The 23,993-nt window shown below is 38.5% G+C and overlaps 1 protein-coding gene across 2 annotated transcripts in view; it reads right to left on the bottom strand.

Moving 5' to 3' along the window:
* The window catches only part of megf6b (multiple EGF-like-domains 6b), a 118,536-nt gene that overhangs the window by 31,314 nt on the left and 63,229 nt on the right, over positions 1 to 23,993 (bottom strand). For both annotated transcript variants that reach the window (XM_042506547.2, XM_088089416.1), the window contains 24 exons: positions 22,901 to 23,071; positions 21,183 to 21,314; positions 20,934 to 21,062; positions 20,701 to 20,829; positions 20,211 to 20,345; positions 19,403 to 19,537; positions 18,772 to 18,897; positions 18,544 to 18,675; positions 18,032 to 18,160; positions 17,746 to 17,877; positions 16,087 to 16,215; positions 15,860 to 15,988; positions 15,413 to 15,541; positions 15,195 to 15,323; positions 13,413 to 13,541; positions 13,135 to 13,263; positions 11,646 to 11,774; positions 11,354 to 11,485; positions 11,123 to 11,251; positions 10,896 to 11,024; positions 8,735 to 8,863; positions 8,429 to 8,557; positions 7,327 to 7,455; positions 7,111 to 7,239 (listed from right to left, as the gene is read on the bottom strand). In XM_042506547.2, coding sequence (XP_042362481.2) covers positions 7,111 to 7,239; positions 7,327 to 7,455; positions 8,429 to 8,557; positions 8,735 to 8,863; positions 10,896 to 11,024; positions 11,123 to 11,251; positions 11,354 to 11,485; positions 11,646 to 11,774; positions 13,135 to 13,263; positions 13,413 to 13,541; positions 15,195 to 15,323; positions 15,413 to 15,541; positions 15,860 to 15,988; positions 16,087 to 16,215; positions 17,746 to 17,877; positions 18,032 to 18,160; positions 18,544 to 18,675; positions 18,772 to 18,897; positions 19,403 to 19,537; positions 20,211 to 20,345; positions 20,701 to 20,829; positions 20,934 to 21,062; positions 21,183 to 21,314; positions 22,901 to 23,071 — 3,159 coding nt within the window. The remainder of the gene's footprint in view (positions 1 to 7,110; positions 7,240 to 7,326; positions 7,456 to 8,428; positions 8,558 to 8,734; positions 8,864 to 10,895; positions 11,025 to 11,122; positions 11,252 to 11,353; positions 11,486 to 11,645; positions 11,775 to 13,134; positions 13,264 to 13,412; positions 13,542 to 15,194; positions 15,324 to 15,412; positions 15,542 to 15,859; positions 15,989 to 16,086; positions 16,216 to 17,745; positions 17,878 to 18,031; positions 18,161 to 18,543; positions 18,676 to 18,771; positions 18,898 to 19,402; positions 19,538 to 20,210; positions 20,346 to 20,700; positions 20,830 to 20,933; positions 21,063 to 21,182; positions 21,315 to 22,900; positions 23,072 to 23,993) is intronic.

The raw sequence follows: 23,993 nt of genomic DNA, 5'->3' as shown, positions 1-23,993 counted from the left end.
CGAAAAAAAGCAAGGCTATAGTATGGCAAAAATGTCAAAATATGACATATCCCAAAAACAGCTGAAAACCACATGAAACCACATTAAATACCCTTCTAAGACATGCCATAGCATAGAAATGTATAAAAAGGGCCAAACACACAATAATTTGGCATGTTGAAAAATGACCGAAATAGCAAGGCTATAGTATGGCAAAAATGTCAAAATATGACATGTCCAAAAACAGCTGAAAACCACATTAAACCACGTTAAATAGCCTTCCAAAACATGCCATACCACAGAAAGTTGCAAAAAGGGCCAAAAACACAATAATTTGGCATATGGAAAAAATGACCGAAAAAGCAAGGCTATAGTATGGCAAAAATGTCAAAATATGACATATCCCAAAAACAGCTGACAACCATATTAAACCACATTAAATAGCCTTCTAAGACATGCCATAGCATAGAAAGTTGCAAAAAGGGCCAAGAACACAATAATTTGGCATATGGAAAAAATGACCGAAAAAGCAAGGCTATAGTATGGCAAAAATGTCAAAATATGACATATCCCAAAAACAGCTGAAAACCACATGAAACCACATTAAATACCCTTCTAAGACATGCCATGGCATAGAAATGTATAAAAAGGGCCAAACACACAATAATTTGGCATGTTGAAAAATGACCGAAATAGCAAGGCTATAGTATGGCAAAAATGTCAAAATATGACATGTCCAAAAACAGCTGAAAACCACATTAAACCACGTTAAATAGCCTTCTAAAACATGCCATACCATAGAAAGTTGCAAAAAGGGCCAAAAACACAATAATTTGGCATGTGGAAAAAATGACCGAAAAAGCAAGGCTATAGTATGGCAAAAATGTCAAAATATGACATGTCCCAAAACCAGCTGAAAACCTCATTAAACCACGTTAAATACCCTTCTAAAACATGCCATAGCATAGAAAGTTGCAAAAAGGGCCAAGAACACAATAATTTGGCATATGGAAAAAATGACCGAAAAAGCAAGGCTATAGTATGGCAAAAATGTCAAAATATGACATATCCCAAAAACAGCTGAAAACCACATGAAACCACATTAAATACCCTTCTAAGACATGCCATAGCATAGAAATATATAAAAAAGGGCCAAACACACAATAATTTGGCATGTGGAAAAAATGACCGAAAAAGCAAGGCTATAGTATGGCAAAAATGTCAAAATATGACATGTCCCAAAACCAGCTGAAAACCTCATTAAACCACGTTAAATAGCCTTCTAAAACATGCCATAGCATAGAAATGTATAAAAAGGGCCAAACACACAATAATTTGGCATGTGGAAAAAATGACCGAAAAAGCAAGGCTATAGTATGGCAAAAATGTCAAAATATGACATATCCCAAAAACAGCTGAAAACCACATGAAACCACATTAAATACCCTTCTAAGACATGCCATAGCATGGAAATGTATAAAAAGGGCCAAACCCACAATAATTTGGCATGTTGAAAAAATGACCGAAATAGCAAGGCTATAGTATGGCAAAAATGTCAAAATATGACATGTCCCAAAAACAGCTGAAAACCTCATTAAACCACGTTAAATAGCATTCTAAAACATGCCATAGCAAGGAAAGTTGTAAAAAGAACCAAAACCACAATAATTTGGCATGTGGAAAATTTGACCAAAAAAGCAAGGCTATAGTATGGCAAAATTGTCAAAATATGACATATCCCAAAAACAGCTGAAAACCACATTAAACCACATTAAATAGCCTTCTAAGACATGCCATAGCATAGAAATGTATAAAAAGGGCCAAACACACAATAATTTGGCATGTTGAAAAAATGACCGAAAAAAAGCAAGGCTATAGTATGGCAAAAATGTCAAAATATGACATATCCACAAAAAGGCTGAAAACCTCATTAAACCACATTAAATACCCTTCTAAGACATGCCATAGCATAGAAATGTATAAAAAGGGCCAAACACACAATAATTTGGCATGTTGAAAAAATGACCGAAATAGCAAGGCTATAGTATGGCAAAAATGTCAAAATATGACATGTCCCAAAAACAGCTGAAAACCTCATTAAACCACGTTAAATACCCTTCTAAAACATGCCATAGCATAGAAATGTGTAAAAAGGGCCAAACACACAATAATTTGGCATGTGGAAAAAATGACCGAAAAAGCAAGGCTATAGTATGGCAAAAATGTCAAAATATGACATATCCCAAAAACAGCTGAAAACCACATGAAACCACATTAAATACCCTTCTAAGACATGCCATAGCATAGAAATGTATAAAAAGGGCCAAACACACAATAATTTGGCATGTTGAAAAAATGACCGAAAAAAAGCAAGGCTATAGTATGGCAAAAATGTCAAAATATGACATATCCACAAAAAGGCTGAAAACCTCATTAAACCACATTAAATACCCTTCTAAGACATGCCATAGCATAGAAATGTATAAAAAGGGCCAAACACACAATAATTTGGCATATGGAAAAAATGACCGAAAAAGCAAGGCTATAGTATGGCAAAAATGTCAAAATATGACATGTCCCAAAACCAGCTGAAAACCTCATTAAACCACGTTAAATAGCCTTCTAAGACATGCCATAGCATAGAAATGTATAAAAAGGGCCAAACACACAATAATTTGGCATGTGGAAAAAATGACCAAAAAAGCAAGGCTATAGTATGGCAAAAATGTCAAAATATGACATGTCCCAAAACCAGCTGAAAACCTCATTAAACCACGTTAAATAGCCTTCTAAGACATGCCATAGCATAGAAATGTATAAAAAGGGCCAAACACACAATAATTTGGCATGTTGAAAAAATGACCGAAAAAGCAAGGCTATAGTATGGCAAAAATGTCAAAATATGACATATCCCAAAAACAGCTGAAAACCACATGAAACCACATTAAATACCCTTCTAAAACATGCCATAGCAAAGAAAGTTGTAAAAAGAACCAAAACCACAATAATTTGGCATGTGGAAAATTTGACCAAAAAAGCAAGGCTATAGTATGGCAAAAATGTCAAAATATGACATATCCCAAAAACAGCTGACAACCACATTAAACCACATTAAATAGCCTTCTAAGACATGCCATAGCACAGAAATGTGTAAAAAGGGCCAAACACACAATAATTTGGCATGTTGAAAAAATGACGGAAATAGCAAGGCTATAGTATGGCAAAAATGTCAAAATATGACATATCCACAAAAAGGCTGAAAACCTAATTAAACCACATTAAATAGCCTTCTAAAACATGCCATAGCATAGAAAGTTGCAAAAAGGGCCAAAAACACAATAATTTGGCATATGGAAAAAATGACCGAAAAAGCAAGGCTATAGTATGGCAAAAATGTCAAAATATGACATATCCCAAAAACAGCTGAAAACCACATTAAACCACATTAAATACCCTTCTAAGACATGCCATAGCATAGAAATGTATAAAAAGGGCCAAACACACAATAATTTGGCATGTTGAAAAAATGACCGAAAAAGCAAGGCTATAGTATGGCAAAAATGTCAAAATATGACATATCCACAAAAAGGCTGAAAACCTCATTAAACCACATTAAATACCCTTCTAAGACATGCCATAGCATAGAAATGTATAAAAAGGGCCAAACACACAACAATTTTTCATGTAGAAAATTTGACCTAAAAAGCAAGGCTATAGTATGGCAAAAATGTCAAAATATGACATGTCCTAAAAACAGCTGAAAACCTCATTAAACCACGTTAAATAGCCTTCTAAAACATGCCATAGCATAGAAATGTGTAAAAAGGGCCAAACACACAATAATTTGGCATGTGGAAAAAATGACCGAAAAAGCAAGGCTATAGTATGGCAAAAATGTCAAAATATGACATATTCCGAAAACAGCTGACAACCACATGAAACCACATTAAATACCCTTCTAAGACATGCCATAGCATAGAAATGTATAAAAAGGGCCAAACACACAATAATTTGGCATGTTGAAAAAATGACCGAAAAAAAGCAAGGCTATAGTATGGCAAAAATGTCAAAATATGACATATCCACAAAAAGGCTGAAAACCTCATTAAACCACATTAAATACCCTTCTAAGACATGCCATAGCATAGAAATGTATAAAAAGGGCCAAACACACAATAATTTGGCATGTTGAAAAAATGACCGAAAAAAAGCAAGGCTATAGTATGGCAAAAATGTCAAAATATGACATGTCCCAAAACCAGCTGAAAACCTCATTAAACCACGTTAAATAGCCTTCTAAGACATGCCATAGCATAGAAATGTATAAAAAGGGCCAAACACACAATAATTTGGCATGTGGAAAAAATGACCAAAAAAGCAAGGCTATAGTATGGCAAAAATGTCAAAATATGACATGTCCCAAAACCAGCTGAAAACCTCATTAAACCACGTTAAATAGCCTTCTAAGACATGCCATAGCATAGAAATGTATAAAAAGGGCCAAACACACAATAATTTGGCATGTTGAAAAAATGACCGAAAAAGCAAGGCTATAGTATGGCAAAAATGTCAAAATATGACATATCCAAAAAACAGCTGAAAACCACATGAAACCACATTAAATACCCTTCTAAAACATGCCATAGCAAAGAAAGTTGTAAAAAGAACCAAAACCACAATAATTTGGCATGTGGAAAATTTGACCAAAAAAGCAAGGCTATAGTATGGCAAAATTGTCAAAATATGACATATCCCAAAAACAGCTGAAAACCACATTAAACCACATTAAATACCCTTCTAAGACATGCCATAGCACAGAAATGTGTAAAAAGGGCCAAACACACAATAATTTGGCATGTTGAAAAAACGACGGAAATAGCAAGGCTATAGTATGGCAAAAATGTCAAAATATGACATATCCACAAAAAGGCTGAAAACCTAATTAAACCACATTAAATAGCCTTCTAAAACATGCCATAGCATAGAAAGTTGCAAAAAGGGCCAAAAACACAATAATTTGGCATGTGGAAAAAATGACCGAAAAAGCAAGGCTATAGTATGGCAAAAATGTCAAAATATGACATGTCCAAAAAAAAGACTGAAAACCACATTAAACCACGTTAAATAATCTTCTAAGACATGCCATAGCAAAGAAAGTTGTAAAAAGAACCAAAAACACAATAATTTAGCATGTGGAAGATTTGACCGAAAAAGCAAGGCTATAGTATGACAAAAATGTCAACAAATATGACATGTCCCAAAAACAGCTGAAAACCTCATTAAACCACGTTAAATAGCCTTCTAAAACATGCCATTGCATAGAAAGTTGCAAAAACGGCCAAAAACACAATAAATTTGCCTGTGGAAAACATGATAGAAGATAACAAGGCTATAGTATGGCAAAAATGTTAAAATATGACATGTCCTAAAAATAGCTGAAACCCATATTAAACCATCTTAAATAGCCTTCTAAGACGCACCATAGCATAGAACGTTGCAAAAAGGACCAAAAACACAACAATTTTTCATGTAGAAAATTTGACCTAAAAAGCAAGGCTATAGTATGGCAAAAATGTCAAAATATGACATGTCCTAAAAACAGCTGAAAACCTCATTAAACCACGTTAAATAGCCTTCTAAAACATGCCATTGCATAGAAAGTTGCAAAAAGGGTCAAAACCACAATAATTTGGCATATGGAAAAAATGACCGAAAAATGTCAAAATATGACATGTCCCAAAAACAGCTGAAAACCACATTAAACCACATTATATAGCCTTCTAAGACACACCATAGCGTCAAAATGTGTAGAAAAAGGGCCAAGAACAGAATAATTTGGCATATGGAAAAATTTGACCAAAAAAGCAAGGCTATAGTATGGCAAAAATGTCAAAATATGACATGTCCAAAAAAAGGCTGAAAACCACATTAAACCACATACAAAAACCTTCCAAGACAGGCCATAGCATAGAAAGTTGCAAAAAGGACCAAAAACACCATAATTTGGCATGTCAAAAAAAATGACAGAAAATGCCAGGTTATAGTATGGCATTTTTATAGTATGACATTTTTACTGATTTTTTTGAGAAACTATTATAGTCTCACGTTTTTATGACTTTTTAAGCTATGCATGTTGATTTTTTATGCTATGCTATAATGCTTTTGTGATCATTTTAACAAAGTACTATACTATGAAGTTTTGATGACAGTATTAACAACATACTATATTATAACAATTTTATGATATTTTCAAGGAAACTTAATGTAATACTTTACAATGAACTTTTTTCGAAGACATATTTCACTGTGACATTATGACAATTTTAGCTGACATACTATTAGAACTAATAAAATTAGGGGTAGTTAAATGATCAATAGTTGAAAAGAGTATTTTCAGGTTGTTGCGGTATTATCTAAAATCAAGTCACTGATAATAAAAGGTTTGTGTTATAGTGATCTCACATTTAAAACCGCCATATTCAGTGTCACTGGTGCGGTTTTCTTGTGTTGTGGTTTAGTAGGTGGTTTGTGTGTGTATACAGGTCTGAGGTAATTAAAATTCACTCTGTGCTATGGAGGGTAGTGGAGAGTGTACCTAGGTCACATTAGGTTGGTAGTCTACCACCTGATGCTGTTGATGGTACTGTGACAACTACTACTGCAACGTCTTAATAACATAAAATACTATGTGGTTTGTATGATAACAACATAGGATACTATGAGGTATCAATTTATCACATTTTTAACATCGTACTCTCCTATGATGTTTTCATGATATGTTTAACGACATACTAAACTATGATGTTTTTAATATTTTTAACTACGTACTGTACTATGAATTTTTTATCACGTCTTTAATGATATATTATACTATGATGTTTTCTGTTTTTTTTGACGACCTACCATGATGATGTGTGTGACGACATTTTAATTATATTTTTCATGACATACTATACTATTATATATTTTAATAAACTATACAATGACTTTGTAACATACTTTATTATGACATTTTTATGAAATACTTATTTAATACTTATGAAATAGTGACATATTTTAATTTTACACACACTGGTCTGCCACTTGCTGTGAGTGTGTGTTCTCAAAGTCAGACAAAGAAAAGATAATTACCAATGTCACATCTGAGTCCCGTCTTCCCTGAAGGACAGAGGCATCTTCCCGTCTCAGGATCACAGGGAGCGTCCTCCTCACAGTCACACAGCTTGGCACAACCATGGCCATAGGTACCCTGCTCACACACTGAGAAAACAAAAACGGGATAAATCAGGTTAAATATGCCAGTAATTCTGTTATTACATTGGGGTAATCAGCAGTGATGCGACTGACCTCTGTGACAGCGAACTCCGTGGTATCCTGAAGGACAGATACAGCGACCCGATGCTGGATGACAGGAGGCTCCGTTCATGCAGTCACACTGCAGCTGGCACAGCGGGCCATGGAGACCAGGAGGACACGCTGAGGACAAGAGATTGATGCCACCAGATTTAAAGCCAACCTTTATGGTTTAAAATGTTCTCTCTGGATTCATAATTGAATATAAACCCCAAGAGTTTCACTTTGAGACTTCAAGAGTAGAAACTTAATATAATTTTATTATGGAGATTAAAAAAAAGGATGCCAAAAAGAAACCATATCTCCCACTTCTAAAGACTGTTAACAACTGAAAAAAATCCCCTCTATGTGAAAGGAAATGGGAGTTAGAATTAAATATAATTAATGAGGATGGCACCACAAAGGTTTTATTAGTCAACTATGAAAAGAATGATTAGAAGATTAAAAAATAGATTTTTTCAGGACTTCATTGAGAGTTTTAATATTTGATGAAGGTTCAGTATCAGCTTTATGTTGGAGGAAATGTGGAATGACTGGAGATTATTCAAATATCTTCTGGGACTGTCCAGTGCCGAAGGGATACGGCAAGATATAAAAGAGAAGGTTGAAAAAATATATGAAAAAATGATGAAAAAATAATGAAAATTGTCATCCTAATGGATCCTGTGTTGTTCTACTTGGAGAACCATCCCAAAATGTAATGGTTAAAGACCACAGATATACACTATTCTCTTCTATTGATTTGCAGAATAATGATTACTGTAACTTACATTTACAGCTAGATAATTTCTCAACACTACTGGGCACTGTAGTTTTTAAAAAAAATTACTTTCAGTGGAGTATTTGTAGCATTTGTTAAGGACTATTTTCAGACTTGCATTACTATACATTTGATGATATATTGAGTATATCTGGCAGCATGACAGTGAGTGTGGGATTGGGTTAAAAAAAAACCCTGCAGTGTCCACTTTCATTGTAGAAGAAAATGTCAGTGTATCACTGAGGGAGGCATGACAAGCTTTTTTTGGTCTTTAATGGTATTTATTTATCCTTACACTTGTGTCCATCTTTTAGTGTGTTTCTGTTCAGTTCTCACCGTGTTCACACAGATGTCCGTAGTAGCCTGGACTACACTGACACGTCCCCATCACTCTGTCACAAGTGCCGTTATTTTGACAGCTGCATTTCAGTTGGCAGTTTGCACCAAATCTGCCTGCAGGACATTCTGGGAGACAGACGAATGAAACAGAAGACACAGATCAACATTGCGACTTCACGCTATTCTCTACGTTTAGGTTTAACATGCTGCAGCAGATCGTGTATGTGATACTGAGCAGATGCAGATTAAAAAATGCTTTTGCTTGACTGCGTTAAGAAGCAAGATGTATAAAAGTGTTGTCACCTTTATCGCAGTATGTACCAGTCCAACCCAGACCGCAGGTGCAGTTACCAGTCACAGAGTCACACACGCCACCATTACTGCAGTTACAGCGCTGGATACAGGCCGTCCCAAACCAGCCTGAAGGGCAGCCTGAGGTGGAAAACACATTATTATAGCAGAACAAAACACAAGACGATAAACGTTTTTTTGTTTGTTTTTTTCATTTAAATTACTTCCTGCTATTGTCTGTAAAAGTCCACCTGCAGATATCAGGGTATGTTTTTCTCCAATTAGATGAAGCCATGTGCTGCCCTTTATTTTGTACAGAAACTATAACAGCTTATATAGGCATTAAAATTGCCCAACCTACATAATCACCATCACAGTGAGAGGAGAGTCTTGATGACGTATGAAACCTGAATAAAGGAGTCTACACTTTGCAATGATCAGAAGGCTTTTCTTTAGAGATCTGAATTTGTTCACACGCTCTTAGAGGTCAAGAGGTCACGGTTAAACAGTTAAACAGGGATGGCTGTCGAGTAGTTATGCAACATCTGAAAATGGTGCACTGAGAGTCCATTCAGTAACTGTGACGTTCAAAGCTCTCATCAAATCTGAAAAATCATGTTACTGATAATGTTTGAAGTACTTTCTGAATTTCAATGAGTCAGTCTTCACACTTTTTTGGGTTGGTGGTGGAGCTGAAAGAGTTATTAGCTGCAGCAGAGGCACTCTGTGACACACATACTAATTAAATCTGTTCAGTAACACTGTATTGAGTGTGTCTAAAAGAACTTTCATAGTCTTGTGACATGATTCCCACTCTTACCCTATACTCCCAGAAAAGTTACACACAGACAACATGCAAGGATAAAATTTAGATTTAAGTTGCCCTGTCTCCTCACTATAACTCTTTTGGATGTCATATCCTTGAGGATGGGTGAGGTCCTTGCAAGGGGGCCTGAAGTAAGGGTGGGATGAAGGGGGGGATACCTCACAAATTACTGTTAAATCCCTTTATTCTCAGAAAACCACAAGGGCCAAAAAAAAAAAAAAAACACAAAAAAACATTTTTTGAATAAATCAGATGCTAGAGAAAACTTACAAGAAAACCATTTTTTAAAATCTGGATAAAAGCATTTCTGGTACTGAAAATACATTTGTCACTGCCGTGGATGTTATGCGCCAAAGGGTATGCTGTATCTATCCACTGCAGAGGACACCGTGCATCAGTAGTATAAAAATGATTTAACAGAACTCAATGTAGGTCCAGAAAGATTATGTTTGTTGTTATTAATTTTCCCGTGTATTCATAGGCTCTTAATGAATGTTTTAAAAATACATTTTTAAGGCCTATATTGATTTCCACTGCAGTGGACAGAAACATATTTTAGAAGTAAAAAAAAACACAAAAAATATTACTTTGTGATTTAGTACTTTATGCATGAAAATGTTAAATATGAAAAATCTGCAGAAAAAAACGGGGATATCGGTCGCAAAACAGGAATCAAACCAATAGTCTGCCCCACACTTTGATGGTGGGGCAGTTGGTTGCAGGCTGTCATAGCACCAATAAACTGCATATCAGACAGATCAACAGCAGCAAAACCATGACCCTGTCGTCTCTGGATGCTCTGCAGAGACTTTCGAGCTGCTGAGCGACATGGAGATTGCTCTGTAGTTAGAAATGCTGGTTGCTAAGAGACTTTTATTCTCCTTACATGACAAATCTACCACTCCACCTTGCTTCAAGCGCTGGCTCAAGGACATGTTGTCTATTATACAAATGAAAGGAGTGCAACTGCACACACCCTGACACATAAGAGTTTTGAAAGTATTGAGGACCTTTTTGGCACAACGTTATATTACCACATATAGAGGACTCTGACTTGCCTGGCTCCTTAACTTGATTTATTTTTTCATGTTACTTTATCTTGCTCCTCAGATGTTACTATTATGACAATATTTCTGAAGGATTATTTATGCAATGTTGTGAACTGTCTGGCAGCCTTTTTAATTTGTTTTGTTTGTGTTCCACTTGGTGTAGTTTTTTCTTTGGATTGTTTTATGTATGGACGGATGGATGGAAGGACGGATAGATAGATAGATAGATAGATAGATAGATAGATAGATAGAACTTAATATAAAGTATTTTAAAAATGTGGATCACAGCTCAGCTCACCCTGTGCGCAGTCTTCTCCTCTGCGTCCAGGAATGCACTCACAGCGACCGGTGACTGGGTCGTTCTGGGCTCCGTCCCCACATAGTGCCACCCGAGCACAGTCGACCCCGTAATGCCCGGCTGGACATGCTGTCGCCACCGAGACACACACCAAATACTTGTCATCCCACACTGTTATTTATTTCTAATTTATTCACTGTTTCAAGCACACGTTCAGATGCACTCACTAATGTTGCAGCGTGCTCCTATAAATCCTGCCGGACATTCACAGGCTCCAGTGGAAGGAACGCACCTCCCTCCGTTTTCACACTGGCACTCGCTGTCACAATTTGGACCATAACGATCGTCTGCACAAACTGAGAATAAAATCAAAACAGCAGAAAATTTGATTTTTCAAAAGGCTTTTACTGAGTGGGGTGTGATATGTCTAAGAGGTATAAATATGCTGTTTGACATACTCCTGTCACATTTGGAGCCATGGAAACCTGGAGCGCAGTAACATGTTCCAGACACTGGGTGGCAGAGCTGGTTTGTCTCAGAGCACTGGCAAACCCGGTTACAGTTCTGTCCAAATGTTCCTGGAAGACAGGCTGATAGAGAGACAGGTTCACGTGTACAGTTTGTTTTCTGATGGATCATAAATGTGCCATTCAGTGTGTATTATTAATGCAGGAATGAGTTCATGAAACCAACAAAGCGTATTGATTTTCTAAACAGACTGGAGGCAGAAGTTTGTCCTGCAGCACTCACTCTGCTCACAGCCGTTTCCTGTGAATCCAGGAGGACAGCCACAGTCTCCAGAGACGTGGTGGCAGGACGTGCCCTGAGCACAGCTGCAACGCTGCATGCAACCCTTTCCATACGTACCCGGCAAACATGCTGAAAGGACACAATATGAGAGGCTTTAGCTGTAATGTGGAAGAAATGTAATTCTGCAGATTTATTTAATCCCTCATCCTACTTCTAGATGTCAAGCTGTCTAAAATTTTAAAGGAATAATTCTGATGTTTGAAGTGGGGTTGTTGGGGTACTTATTCACAGCCAATGTATTATATACAATAGACGTCAGTTGGCCCACCTCCAGTTTGGAGAAGCAGACTGGTTTCCAATATAGAAGCTGAGCAACATACTGCTGTGGACAGCCTCAGCAGCAAAATATTTTAGCCACCTAAAAGAAGGCCTACCAAAGAAAATCTATAACATTTTAGGTGTAGATTACTGAGAATATTTCTCAAAGGGAAATGAAGCCTTTATATTGCTCTCTACAAAACCAGACTCCACTGTGAAAAACGGTAATTTTAGCTCGCTGAACACAGGAGCTGCTGGTCTAGTGCTGCCTTTAACAGTTAGATTATATATGCTATTGTGTGACTTTGGGGTTTAAATGGGTTACTGCTGATTCATTTAAGTCTCTCATTTAACTAATTAACTGATCAAAGCAGCAGGAGACCAGCAGCTTCTGTGTTCAGGGAGCTAAAATTACTGTTTTTCGTTTTGGTGTCAACACTCCAAACTGACGGCGTGCTGACTGAAATCGACTGTTTGTAATACTTTAAATAATTATTTAGTAGATTAAGTAGTGTGTTTTCTTTGTTTCTTTGTTTAGTCAGGTAAAGTCAATCAAATGTATACAGCCAAAATCATTAATCATCATTTTATCATCAATCATTTGCCAAAACAGGCTTTGAAATCTGATCACAGCGTCCTCAGCAGGATAACTTTAATGGGATGACAAGAAAAGATGAGGAAAAATAATTTTTCGCAAGTAACATAGCAAGGGTATCAAAAAGCGCACATAAAGGAAAAAATGTAAATCTTGCACACTTTGTCCATGTCACTATCAACAATCAAGATAACTACTTGAGTCTTCTTCTTCTCAAATTTATTTTGACAAATGTGCTATTGTCTTGATTAAAGTTTGTGGCATGGAGTAAGTGTACTGGTGTTACTTCTTTATTTTATAAAGAGAAAATAAACCACAGGAAATGCAAAAGAGACTCCAAGACAGACATGACATAAATGTCTAAATATAGTAGAAAGAAGTAGAATTATAACTTGTAAAAAAGAGGATTTCAATATAAAGTAAACGAGTGCATAACATGTAAGAAACAAGCTTTATACAAAAAGGTTTTCTGTGATCTTGCATGTAGATGTTTGAAAATATAACAGCGTATTATTAAAATAACAGGATAAACTCCGTCCACCAGAGGCTGCAAGAGCACCCCAGTCTCCTTTGTACCTTTGTCGCAGAGTTTTCCTCTCCACCCTGGTGGACACTGACACTCGCCCATGACGTGGTGACATGACGCCCCGTGCACACACTGACATCTCTCCTCACAGCCGGCACCAAACTGACCTGGTTCACACGCTGAGAGGAGAAAGTACAAATCAGAGGTTATAATTAACAAAAATACACAATATATCCAGTCCAGCAGTTTCCAGGGTGCAGTAGTTCCCATGAGGTCAAAGTTTCTGTTGGTTCATTAGTTTTGCTTCAGTTGTACAGTAAAGAATCACCTTTCTCACAGCGCTCTCCGATCCAGCCAGCGCTGCAGCTGCACCGTCCAGTCTGTCTGTCACACTGGCCGCCATTCTCACATTCACACTGCTGCTGGCAGTCTGTCCCGAACCGACCCGCCACACATTCTGTGTAAACATACAGCAGCAAGCACAAGTAGAAACACACATTAGACAAGACAAGAGAAAGAAAACAGAGACATCATGAGGTGAACTACAAATGACAAGGAAACCTGAGCTGTCATATTTCTGCTGAGGACTGCAAATGTTTTTTTCCCATTAATTTATAGCTGGACACAGTATGGAGTTGGCAGTCAGAGGTAGTAGCCACAGAGTTTAGAGGTTAAAGACATTCCAGCGACAGGATTAGAGGTTTGCTGAGCATGAGGAGTGGGCTGGGCCTGGCACAGCTCGACAGGGAAAGGTTGTAACAGGCACAGAGGGAGGATAGTGTGTGATGTGGAGCGAAGACGAAGAACGACCTGGAATGTCATCGCCGGGTCGGCAGAGACTTTTTACAGAGCAGACTCGTCTGAGGTGGAGAAACAAACTCTGCCAGCAAATAACCAGAATGTAGGCAAAAACAAATGAGCTCAGGCAGCAGATTGAACTCAGAGTGATATATTTCCTGAGCACAGTAAAACAACCGCAGGCCACTGTTTTAAATGTTGACTTCAGGGTTCAGGTAATGTTATTCTTCTGCATTTCTGTCCAGAATAACCAACATCATTATGGCTTTTTGCAAGTCGAGGCTGAATTCAGCCAGTTTGTAGAGCCAAACAACCTACAGTGTATATCAAAATAAATGATCAGATTAACCTCCATGATGATAAATGTTTATACATCAGTGCATGTATTTGTTTTTTTATTTTGGCTCAATTCTTATGTTTGTTCTGTTTAATTACAGTATGATGAGTTAAAGATGCCGCCAGGGCTTCCCACACATTTATTTATTTATGGCGGACCGCCACATATTGATTTTCTATTTTTGGAGCTGCGCACCACTCTCTCTTTCTCTCATTTACCAATGTGCCCACTGAAAACTAGGGCTGTATCTGACCAGGATTATATATGTTGAATTGGATTTGGCTTTTCAAAATGAATAACTATTTGTTCCATTTTTTTCACATTGAGCTTGAGAGTTTGCTGGTTCAGGAAGACATTCAGGGTGACAGTGACATTCATGTAGGCCAATACAGTAAACAAGCCAAGTTAGTTTGTAAAGGCAGATGACTCTCAGTCATGTGGACATCCCAGTCACAATAAACATATGCATCAATGCCTCTTCATATCTGTTATGATGACAAATTTGACCGAATTGACAGACTAAAAACATTTTCTGTAAATTTTTATTTTATCTAAGCTACTTTTGTAAATAAAAAATATTGTTTAAGTTAACTCTCATTCTTTTTTTAATCTAGTTTTTATTTTTATTTCTGTATTATAGTAGTATTATTTTTTCAGTTTCAGTTCTAACTTTGCTTCTCGGTTCAGCTTCGACATCCAGTGCTTGCTGCAGTTACAGTTTTTTTTACTTTGCAATTAGGGAATATTACACATTTTGTTGGCCTGTTTGCAACCTGTGTGATCATTTCCTGTTTCTTGCCCCGTCGGCCTTTGCTGCAGAAACTTTGAGATCTCATAACTCTTATAAATGATGGCCATGTACAAAAATAAAACTCAAGTAGTAATAAATTCGATTTTTCCTTAAAATGATCCATCCAAAAGTGGTTTGTGGTCACCCATTCGGAGACTCTTACTCACAGCATCTCTGAGTCTTACCCAGTTCACAGGCAGTGCCCATCCATCCACTGGCACATGCACATTTTCCGTTGGTCTTGTTACAGGTGGCTCCGTTCTGACACAAGCATCGCTGCCGACAGTCTGCTCCATAAAATCCTGCAGGGCATTCTGGGAGAAAAATGCACAAAACCATCTTGTGACTCCCTGATTTACCTGTCATATAGATAATTACTTTGGTGTGCATTGTGTCCACTCACCTTCTGTGCAGTTGGATCCGGTCCAGCCAGGCGTGCACACACACTGCCCACTGGCCGGGTGGCAGATGCCATCGTTACGGCAGCTACAGGTTTGGTTACATCCTTCCCCATAGAAACCAGTTGGGCAAGCTGCCAGGAGAGGGACAAACAATATCATTACCTCTTGATGAACTTTGCTGATCAAAAGTAGAAATTCCAGTGTCTGGTAATTGATATAGGCCATAGCATGGGGAACACTGAGTCGGTGCTTTCTCATGTGTGACTGGGCTGGGTTTTCCCAAATACCTCTGAAACTAAGCGTGTTTTTGTTCCGCTGTGAGTCAGCGGTACAAAGATGTTCTCGGTGCTACTACTCAAGCATCCTGATACCAACCATCTTTCATAACGTTGGAGTAACGCCAGCGCCTGTGAACATTAAGACTTTTCTGTGGTGAACCTTTCACTCACTCAGGTTGCAGAACGGACCAATCCAACCAGCAGGACAGGAACAAACTCCGCTGACGTGGTCACAGCTCCCGCCATTTAGACACAAACATTTCTCCTGGCAGTCCAGTCCATAAAAGCCCTGAGGACATGCTGAAACACACACACAGACGTAAAGACTGCCTGTTACTAAGACATACATATATTCAGTGTGTGAATTTGCCTTAATGATGTGAAGGAACTTTTCTTACGCTTTTCACAAAAGGTTCCAGTCCATCCCACCTGGCAGGTACAAGCTCCACTCACATGGTCACACAACGCCTTGTTGTCACATTGACAACGATGGCGACAACCGAGACCAAACATACCTGATGGGCACTCTGAGGAAACATCACACACACAACTTAGAATTACTTAGACTATGCTTTAAATAATGTTAAACATGTCATGTCCAATGTTATGTTTAATAAAGGTTGGTTTGTAATATGACACAATGGCACGATACAAAAAGAAGTATTTAACAGAGACAAAGCTGACATCATGATGCCACAATGTGTAATAAATTAAATGTTACTTTGGCACCATCTGGTGGTAGCAGCAACAATGATGCTGTGCAGCAACACACACACTGCTCATGAATGAATGAGCTGAAAGCAGCATATGTGCTTCACCATTCTACTCTGGGACTGTTTCTTTTTTCCATAAAAATCCCCCACAGTCCTCAGACCTTCCTGCTTGTCTCAAACATTAATATAGTGAGCACAAGTGATCCAATAGTGTGTAGACTTTTTTTGTTCATTCTTGTCATGTGGCGTGAATGGAATTAAGACTTTCTGGTGTGCATAACTTTATAGTTATTATTATACAAACAAAAACATAAAATATCCTACAATTGTTTAAAAAAAGTACCAATTTTAAAGGAAAACTTCAATGACCACTTGTATATTAACAACTGGCCTTGTGTTACATTAAATTTCTAAAGGAAACTGTCTTTCTTGTATGCCTTCACAGTTAACAAAAATCTAAAGGGGGCCCATGTTTAAAAACAGCAAAATTATATTAAAAAATCTGTTTTTCAGACTCTCAGTAGTATAAAATGAATCACATTTAACTGATTGTATGCTCGGTGCTTCCCAACAAAAACTTTCTTAAAACGGGGACTACACGAAACATTAATCTTATCTATGCTCTCTTCGAGTGATGATTCTGTCATAATAAATAGTAATTTTAGTGAAATATTAATTTTACCTCGCTGAACACAGGAGTTGCTGGTTTATTGCTGCCTCAATCAACTAGTTTATATATTCTAATTGTGAAAGAGTGAGGTGGTAACAGAACAAGTAAAAACAAGTGCAGATAGACATGCAATGACACAGACAATGAAACTAAAGACAGCGAGCTTAGCGAGTTAGTTTGTTTATGTTATTGTGCGACCTTTGTGTTTTAAAAGGTTAGTTCGGATTCATCAAAGTCAGAAAAGAGCACAAACAAACTGACTGATCAAGGCAGAGACAGACCAGCAACTCCAAAGTTCAGCGAGAAAAAAATATTATTTTTGTCAGTTGGGTTGTCACTTTGAAGAGAACATATGTAAGATTTACTTTTAGATCAGTTCCCTGTCAAAAGGACTGTCTATTTGGTATGTATTTCTCAAACGATTGGATAAATGAGACTTGAATTACACTGCACCAGTTGTGTCAGATGTTGTCAGCAGATGTTTTGCTGTTGTTAAACAAAGACCCCTTCACCATGGAAGCATGCAAGAAAAGCAACGTTTTCTTCACAAATTCAACATAAGGTAAGTTGTTGATATGCAAATGATTATTCGGGGGTTGAAGTATTTCTTTAACTAGAAATCATGACAGATTAAACACTGTGGTCTTTAAATGCTTTAACACATAATAACATACTCTGATGGCACTGTGTTCCAGTGTAACCAGCCTCACAGTTGCACTGGCCAGTCAAAGCGTCACAGCTGCCGTCTCCGTTTCTACAGTCACATGTTTCATCACAGTCTGCTCCCCAGTGCCCCGCATCACAGGCTGCAACAGAAACATCTCATCTGAGTGTCAAACATAACAAGGGACATCTTTTCCTGTCAGATTTAAACTATCAGTGTTCTGATATAAATCTCTTCAGCGTTAGTATCAGATGTTAAGTAGATCTGCAGTGATAAATGTTTGCCAGCACCGTTACCTTTCCTGCAGTTGTGTCCAGTCCAGCCAGGAGCGCAGGTACACCGCCCACTCACCGGATCACAGCGAGCATTGTTCTCGCATACACACCTCATCTGGCATCCCTGACCGAAACGTCCACTCGGGCACGCTGCACAAGGAAAAAAAAAATCTAAACCATCAAGACTAATCTACCAGAACCAGCCTCGTCGGATTGCATGCAAGCAGAGCAAGTTCCCGTGACAGCTTTAGTTCTGTGATTCAGCCGTCAGATGAGGTTCTGAGGAAAAGGAATTACATTCGCTCTTCCCTGCAAAATTATGTCTGAGGTGGTTTTCAGGCAGCTGAAGGATTTTAGCTAATGACCTCGTACAGAGACTGCTCCTCTGTCTTCTGACATGATGCTCTATTTTTTAGTCCAAACTGATCCACTGCGTTATTTCCATATTCCACTGTGCTGCCATCCTCCTCAGCTGGTTGACTGTTTAATGCATGTTGCTATGGAAACCAAAAATGCACACAGCTGGTACTCACAGTTCTGGCAGAGTTTGCCCATGAACCCTGAAGGGCAGTTACATGACCCGTTGTGTTTGTCACACACACCTCCGTTCTCACAAACTGGGCAGGTTTCTGCGCAGCCTGGACCCCAGAAACCCTCTGGACACACTGCACAAAGAGATTCACATTTTTATCTTGATTATGTTTGAATTTGTGCAGTTATTTGTACTCAGCTGTAAGAAAAAAACTAATGTCTGTACTCACAGCTCTCACAGTGCTTTCCTGATGTCCCCGCTGGACACTTGCATTGTCCCGTCACTCTGTCACATGGGGCTCCGGTGCAGTTACAAGGATGTATGCAGCCTGTTCCAAACCTTCCCTCTGGACAGTCTGACACAGGACACACAGGAGAGACTGGTGTCAACACTGAGGGCAAAGACTGCAGAAATATGAGCCTTAAAGTCGGGGTGAGAATCGACATTATCACAGTACTTAACTCAAATTGCAATATTACTGCAATTTTAAATGTTTTGTGATATGATGAATATTGCAATTACAATGCAACTGCAATTTGTTTCAATTTTTTACAGTTGCAAATTATGTCCCCAAAGGAAAACTTTGATAACATTTGTTTTATCTACTTTCTGTCTGTTCATCTTAGTTCAGTCATTTATATTGCAGAAAAAATGTATATAGTAAAAAAACAATTGATTTTATTTTTCTAGTAGGCTACCAAAACTTTAATTTTCATATGAGATATTAATTATTATACTTGGCGTCCATGAATCAATACAATATTGCCACAGAAAATATCGCAATACTACGCTGTATCAGTTTTTCCCCCCACTCCTGCCTTAAATGGTGAGGAAAGCGAGTGCTCTGCAGAGCCACCTACCCTGATCACAATTCTCTCCATGACGACCGGGAGGACATTTTCGTTGGCACTGTCCAGTCACATGATCACATGACACTCCTGCTGGACAGGAGCATTTCTTCTCACAGCCGGCTCCGTAGGTACCTGGGCTGCATTCTAGATACAGAGCAGAACAGAACAACTGTAGTACGAGCAAATGGAAATCATCATCTTCTCCTTATAATAAGTGGCTAAATGATTTTCTGTCCTTATTAAGGCAAGATTTGGTTCTCCTCAACTGAATCATACTGAAGATTTGTTAACACTTAGAGTCTCTTTACTCATTATATCAGAAAGCAAATGGACTTGGCTGCACCTCAGCGTACATTGATTTACATGCTTCTCTGAGCCTGGCAACATTTCAGCCTGTAAAGACATTTCTTCACTATTTTGGCAACATTTATTTTTTCAATCTTTTTCTTCAGTTTTCTTTGTCTGACTGCATGTCTGCAGGTGTATCAAGGGTGTGTGGGTGAGTTTTGATTTGTGTTTTGTTGTTGTGTTTATGAACATACTTTTTCATGTAACCTTCAAACAAAATCAATCATCTGTAAAGCATATTTTAATTGTACAATAACAACACCTTAGAAAAAAACATAATCTATAGTAATTGTGTTTTTTATTACTTTACTGCGGCTTTTTACATCAGAACTAAACTGCTTCATCAGTTATCAGTCTCATTTGTCTTTTATATTCATTTATCCTGCCATGTTTATTCACTAATACTATGTGTGTTAACAAAAAGGGAAAAAAAATGATAATGAGCTGAGCATTGTGACAGTGTGCTCACCTTCCTTGCAGGTGTTGCCCTGGTAACCAGGTTTACAGACACAGGTGCCATGACGACGGTGGCACTCCAGAGTGTTCTGCTGGACGCACTGACACTCGTTTGAGCAGCCGGGACCGAAGGTCCACTTAGGACAAGCTGAAGGAGAGGCAGAGAAGATTGAGGAGGCACAATTTCACACCAAGATGGTGCAGAGAAAGAAATATGACACAATATAAAAAAATCAAGCTACAATATTTGAGTAATTCCAAACTGTTTTTTAATTGCATATGTATATGGATACTGTGGTCAAAGAGCTCATTTAGTGGGGTGACCTCTTGCTCTAAAATTATACTGCTCATTTTTGAGTAAAATAAGCAGAAATAATGAGTTATTTTAGAGTACCACAGGCTTGTGTATGTCACATATTAGTAAAGATATCCCAGAGACACAATTGACTGATGACGACTAATTCATTATTAGACTAACTGTGGCAGCTCTAGTTAAGACCTACGGAGGTGGCAGAAGCGTCCGTAGAGTCCAGGATCACACAGACAGGCTCCGTAGGTTCGGTGGCAGCGCCCGTTATTGGCACAATTACACTTCTTATTGCACTGCTTCCCATAGAAGCCCTTAGGACAGCCTGCACACAGGAAATCACTCACAGTAAACTTCAGAGAACCACCACCCATGGTGAGAGAATGAGAGGAACAAATACTTTTTTGGGACAAAGTGATGACAACTCACCATCCTGGCACAAGTCGCCACTGACCCCAGGCGGACAGCGGCAGCTCCCAGTGACCGGATCACAGCTGGCACCATTTTTACACTTACAGGGGAAGGAGCAGTTTTTACCAAAATATCCTTCGAGGCATGCTGTGAGAATGAAAAATAAAAGAGTCTATCACTTTTAATCTATCAACACTGACTTTACAGTAGCGACCATGTGCACGTTTGTCATGTATTTGTGTCTGTGAATGTGGAGATAATTCTCACTCTGGTTGCAGATGATGCCTGTCCATCCGTCAGGGCAGTCGCAGCCGTTTTTCCACAGACTACATTTTCCTCCATTAGAACAGTCGTCACATGTCAAACTGCAGTCACTGCCGAAAGTGTCGTCCAAACACACTGGAAACAACAGGGTAATGAATGACAGTCACGCTGCTCTTTAGTAGCAACATTCAGCTGAGTCATGACAGTTTACAGTGAAGGTTTTACTTATTTTTAGCTCTAAACTCTAACATGACATTTAATGCTCATAGACACAAAATTTAGTCTTTTACCGCCTGAAAAACAGAAGATTAGGCACTGGGTGCTACTCTGTGCCAACTTCCATGGAGGCAGGCTATGCATGACTCAGCTTTATGTGAATATTAAAATGTCTGTGGGACAAATGTAAAGCTCTGGATACAGAAGCATAGCCCCAAATTCTGGGCCCCATGCATAAGCAGTCTCTGTGGGTCCCCGGCCCTTCTTCTCTTGATTCATGTCTCTCTTGTGCACCTTATGAATTTTGTTTTTTATCACTAATTCAATTTGCTTTCTTAATTTTGACTTTCTATTCATTTTTGGACACCTATTTCTATTTTTTTGAGAAAACAGGACTGTGTACGTTGGTGCTCCAGCAGCATAAACGAGCTGCAATTCCTACATATTGCACATTACTTAGAAACAAAAAATTACAAACAAAACTTGTCCTTCCAGGCTTTTCAACGGCCCCCCTCCTATATGGGCCCTTGGTAATGAGCTCCACTTTTGCCCCTCCTACAATGCCCCTGCCTGGGAAGCCCTGCACTTAAATAATCAACTTCTCCACATTAATCTACCTTCTACCTTCATAATCATGGACTGATAATTACAAAAGACAGGACAGATATATGTAGGCTGTGATTGGTTGTTTCGCATCACATGACATGCCATGGGCTTTGCTGCGATCCAAAAGGGTCTTTTTAATCTCAGAGTGCAGCCATTCTGCCCTGAAAAACAGGCGTTTGGGAATGCTTATTTTAATGCAGCATCAGTGTTACTTTTGCTTTTGAGCACGCCGTCCATGCATCTACATCAACAACAATGTATTTGAGGGTGCAGCATGTAAATGGCCCCTAACTGCCTTTGACCTTTTAGCTCAGATCACTGGTTTTCTAATATGATGTAAAAGGTTCTGAATGTGTCAGTATTGGTGGAGATGTGATGTTCGCTATTCACACATCAAATGGAGGCTCGAGGCCACTGAAATGAGTATTGATGAAAAGAATAATGCCTCTGACACTGACTCCAAACCACACATTTATTTAAATAGACAACAATTTGACCCCAGTTGAATATTTTTCAGGTCAAAAAATATCATGTGTCTTTATGTGTGTTGCTGGCGTTACCTCTGTCAACTTTCAGTGAAAGAACATTCGATGTTAAATGTCCTGCTACTGTCAAAAGAGTCCAAGTTTGGGTGACACAAAACAGAGCCTCTGACTTTCTGTTACAGACTGCCAGGACATATAAGCCTCAGCATTCCTGCCAAAGAAGCTGCGGTGTTACAGTATGTACCGACAGTCTGGGAGCTCAGTAATTAACCCCCACCACGGGGTCTGTTTTTGCCTGCAGTAAATAAGTCTGCCAGACAGCTTCACCTCCCAGGGGTCACACTCAGGTAACCAGGAACAGGCTCCTCTTAATGATAATGAGGGCTTAATGGTTTTTTGGGGAAAAAAACTCACCAAACTTCTCAGCCAGGTTACTCTCAGCCCTCAGCTCCCCCTCGTCGTCTTCATAGTCATCATAGCGCTCCAGAGGTTGGTTGTAGTCTTCCATCAAGGTGAGGACAGGTCGAATAAGAGGCAACTCAATGGCAGCTCCGCTGGACAGAGCCTCAACTGCATCTTCCAGAGCTGCGGAGAGAAAGACAGGAACAATTCAACTACACACTTTATGATAATTACACAGTGTATGCCATTTAGTTTTGTGTCTTTAAATTTCTTTTTCAGAACAAGTGAACAAAAACTCAAAGAAAATGTGTCATAATGTTTCAGAGCAATGCTATTGAGTCTGTGTCTTTTTATGAATACCTGAAATTATTGATGATTTACTCTTTTTTAAGCCTCACTTTTTGTTGTTGAAGTTGAAGCTGAGGCTGGGCTTTAATTTAAAAAAACAACTCTTGCTTTTTTTTTTTAAAGACAGGAACTGTTGCTCCTACTTTAATGTCTGTAATTGACTACGGTGATGTTTTATACATGCATGCATCTTCTCAAAGCCTTCACTGCTCAGATACCCTATACGATGGTGCAGTGAGGTTCATCACAAATTTTAAGGTCCATCATTGCTCCCTGTGTGCTTGGGTTGGTTGGGCTGCATTGTAGAATTAATCACTGTCACCTCTTTATTAATGAGGCAGTTCTTATATTGCCTCTTTCTTCTCTATGTAACTATCAATTTGACATATCCTGAAAGCTTCCGTCTACACTCTGTGGCATATTCGTAAGACCTACTCTTGCTATCTGTTCCCTTGAAATGGGGAAAAAAAGGCTGCATCCTCTGCAGCTTGGAGTCTGCTGTTGTATGATTTTGGTCTTGGAGAGCTTGTCTCTTTCAGTGTTTTCAAAAACAGAATGACTGAGTTGGAGGAGGGTGCATCAGGTCGTAGATGACTATTTGCCTCTATGTGAACACGGATATGTCGACCTGATTTTCTTGGTATGCTCTGATTGTCTTTTACATGTTGTATGTTGTCTGCAAGGTAGTTTAAAACTGCTGATGCCTGTCTTGACTGGGAAATCCTTGTAGAGGAGATTTCTAATCTCAATGAGGCTT

The sequence above is a fragment of the Plectropomus leopardus genome, chromosome 2 (genome assembly GCF_026936395.1).
Source record: "Plectropomus leopardus strain MGB_pleo_1.0 chromosome 2, ASM2693639v1, whole genome shotgun sequence".
NCBI lineage: Eukaryota > Metazoa > Chordata > Actinopteri > Perciformes > Serranidae > Plectropomus > Plectropomus leopardus.
This window is presented reverse-complemented; position numbering and strand designations above follow the sequence as displayed.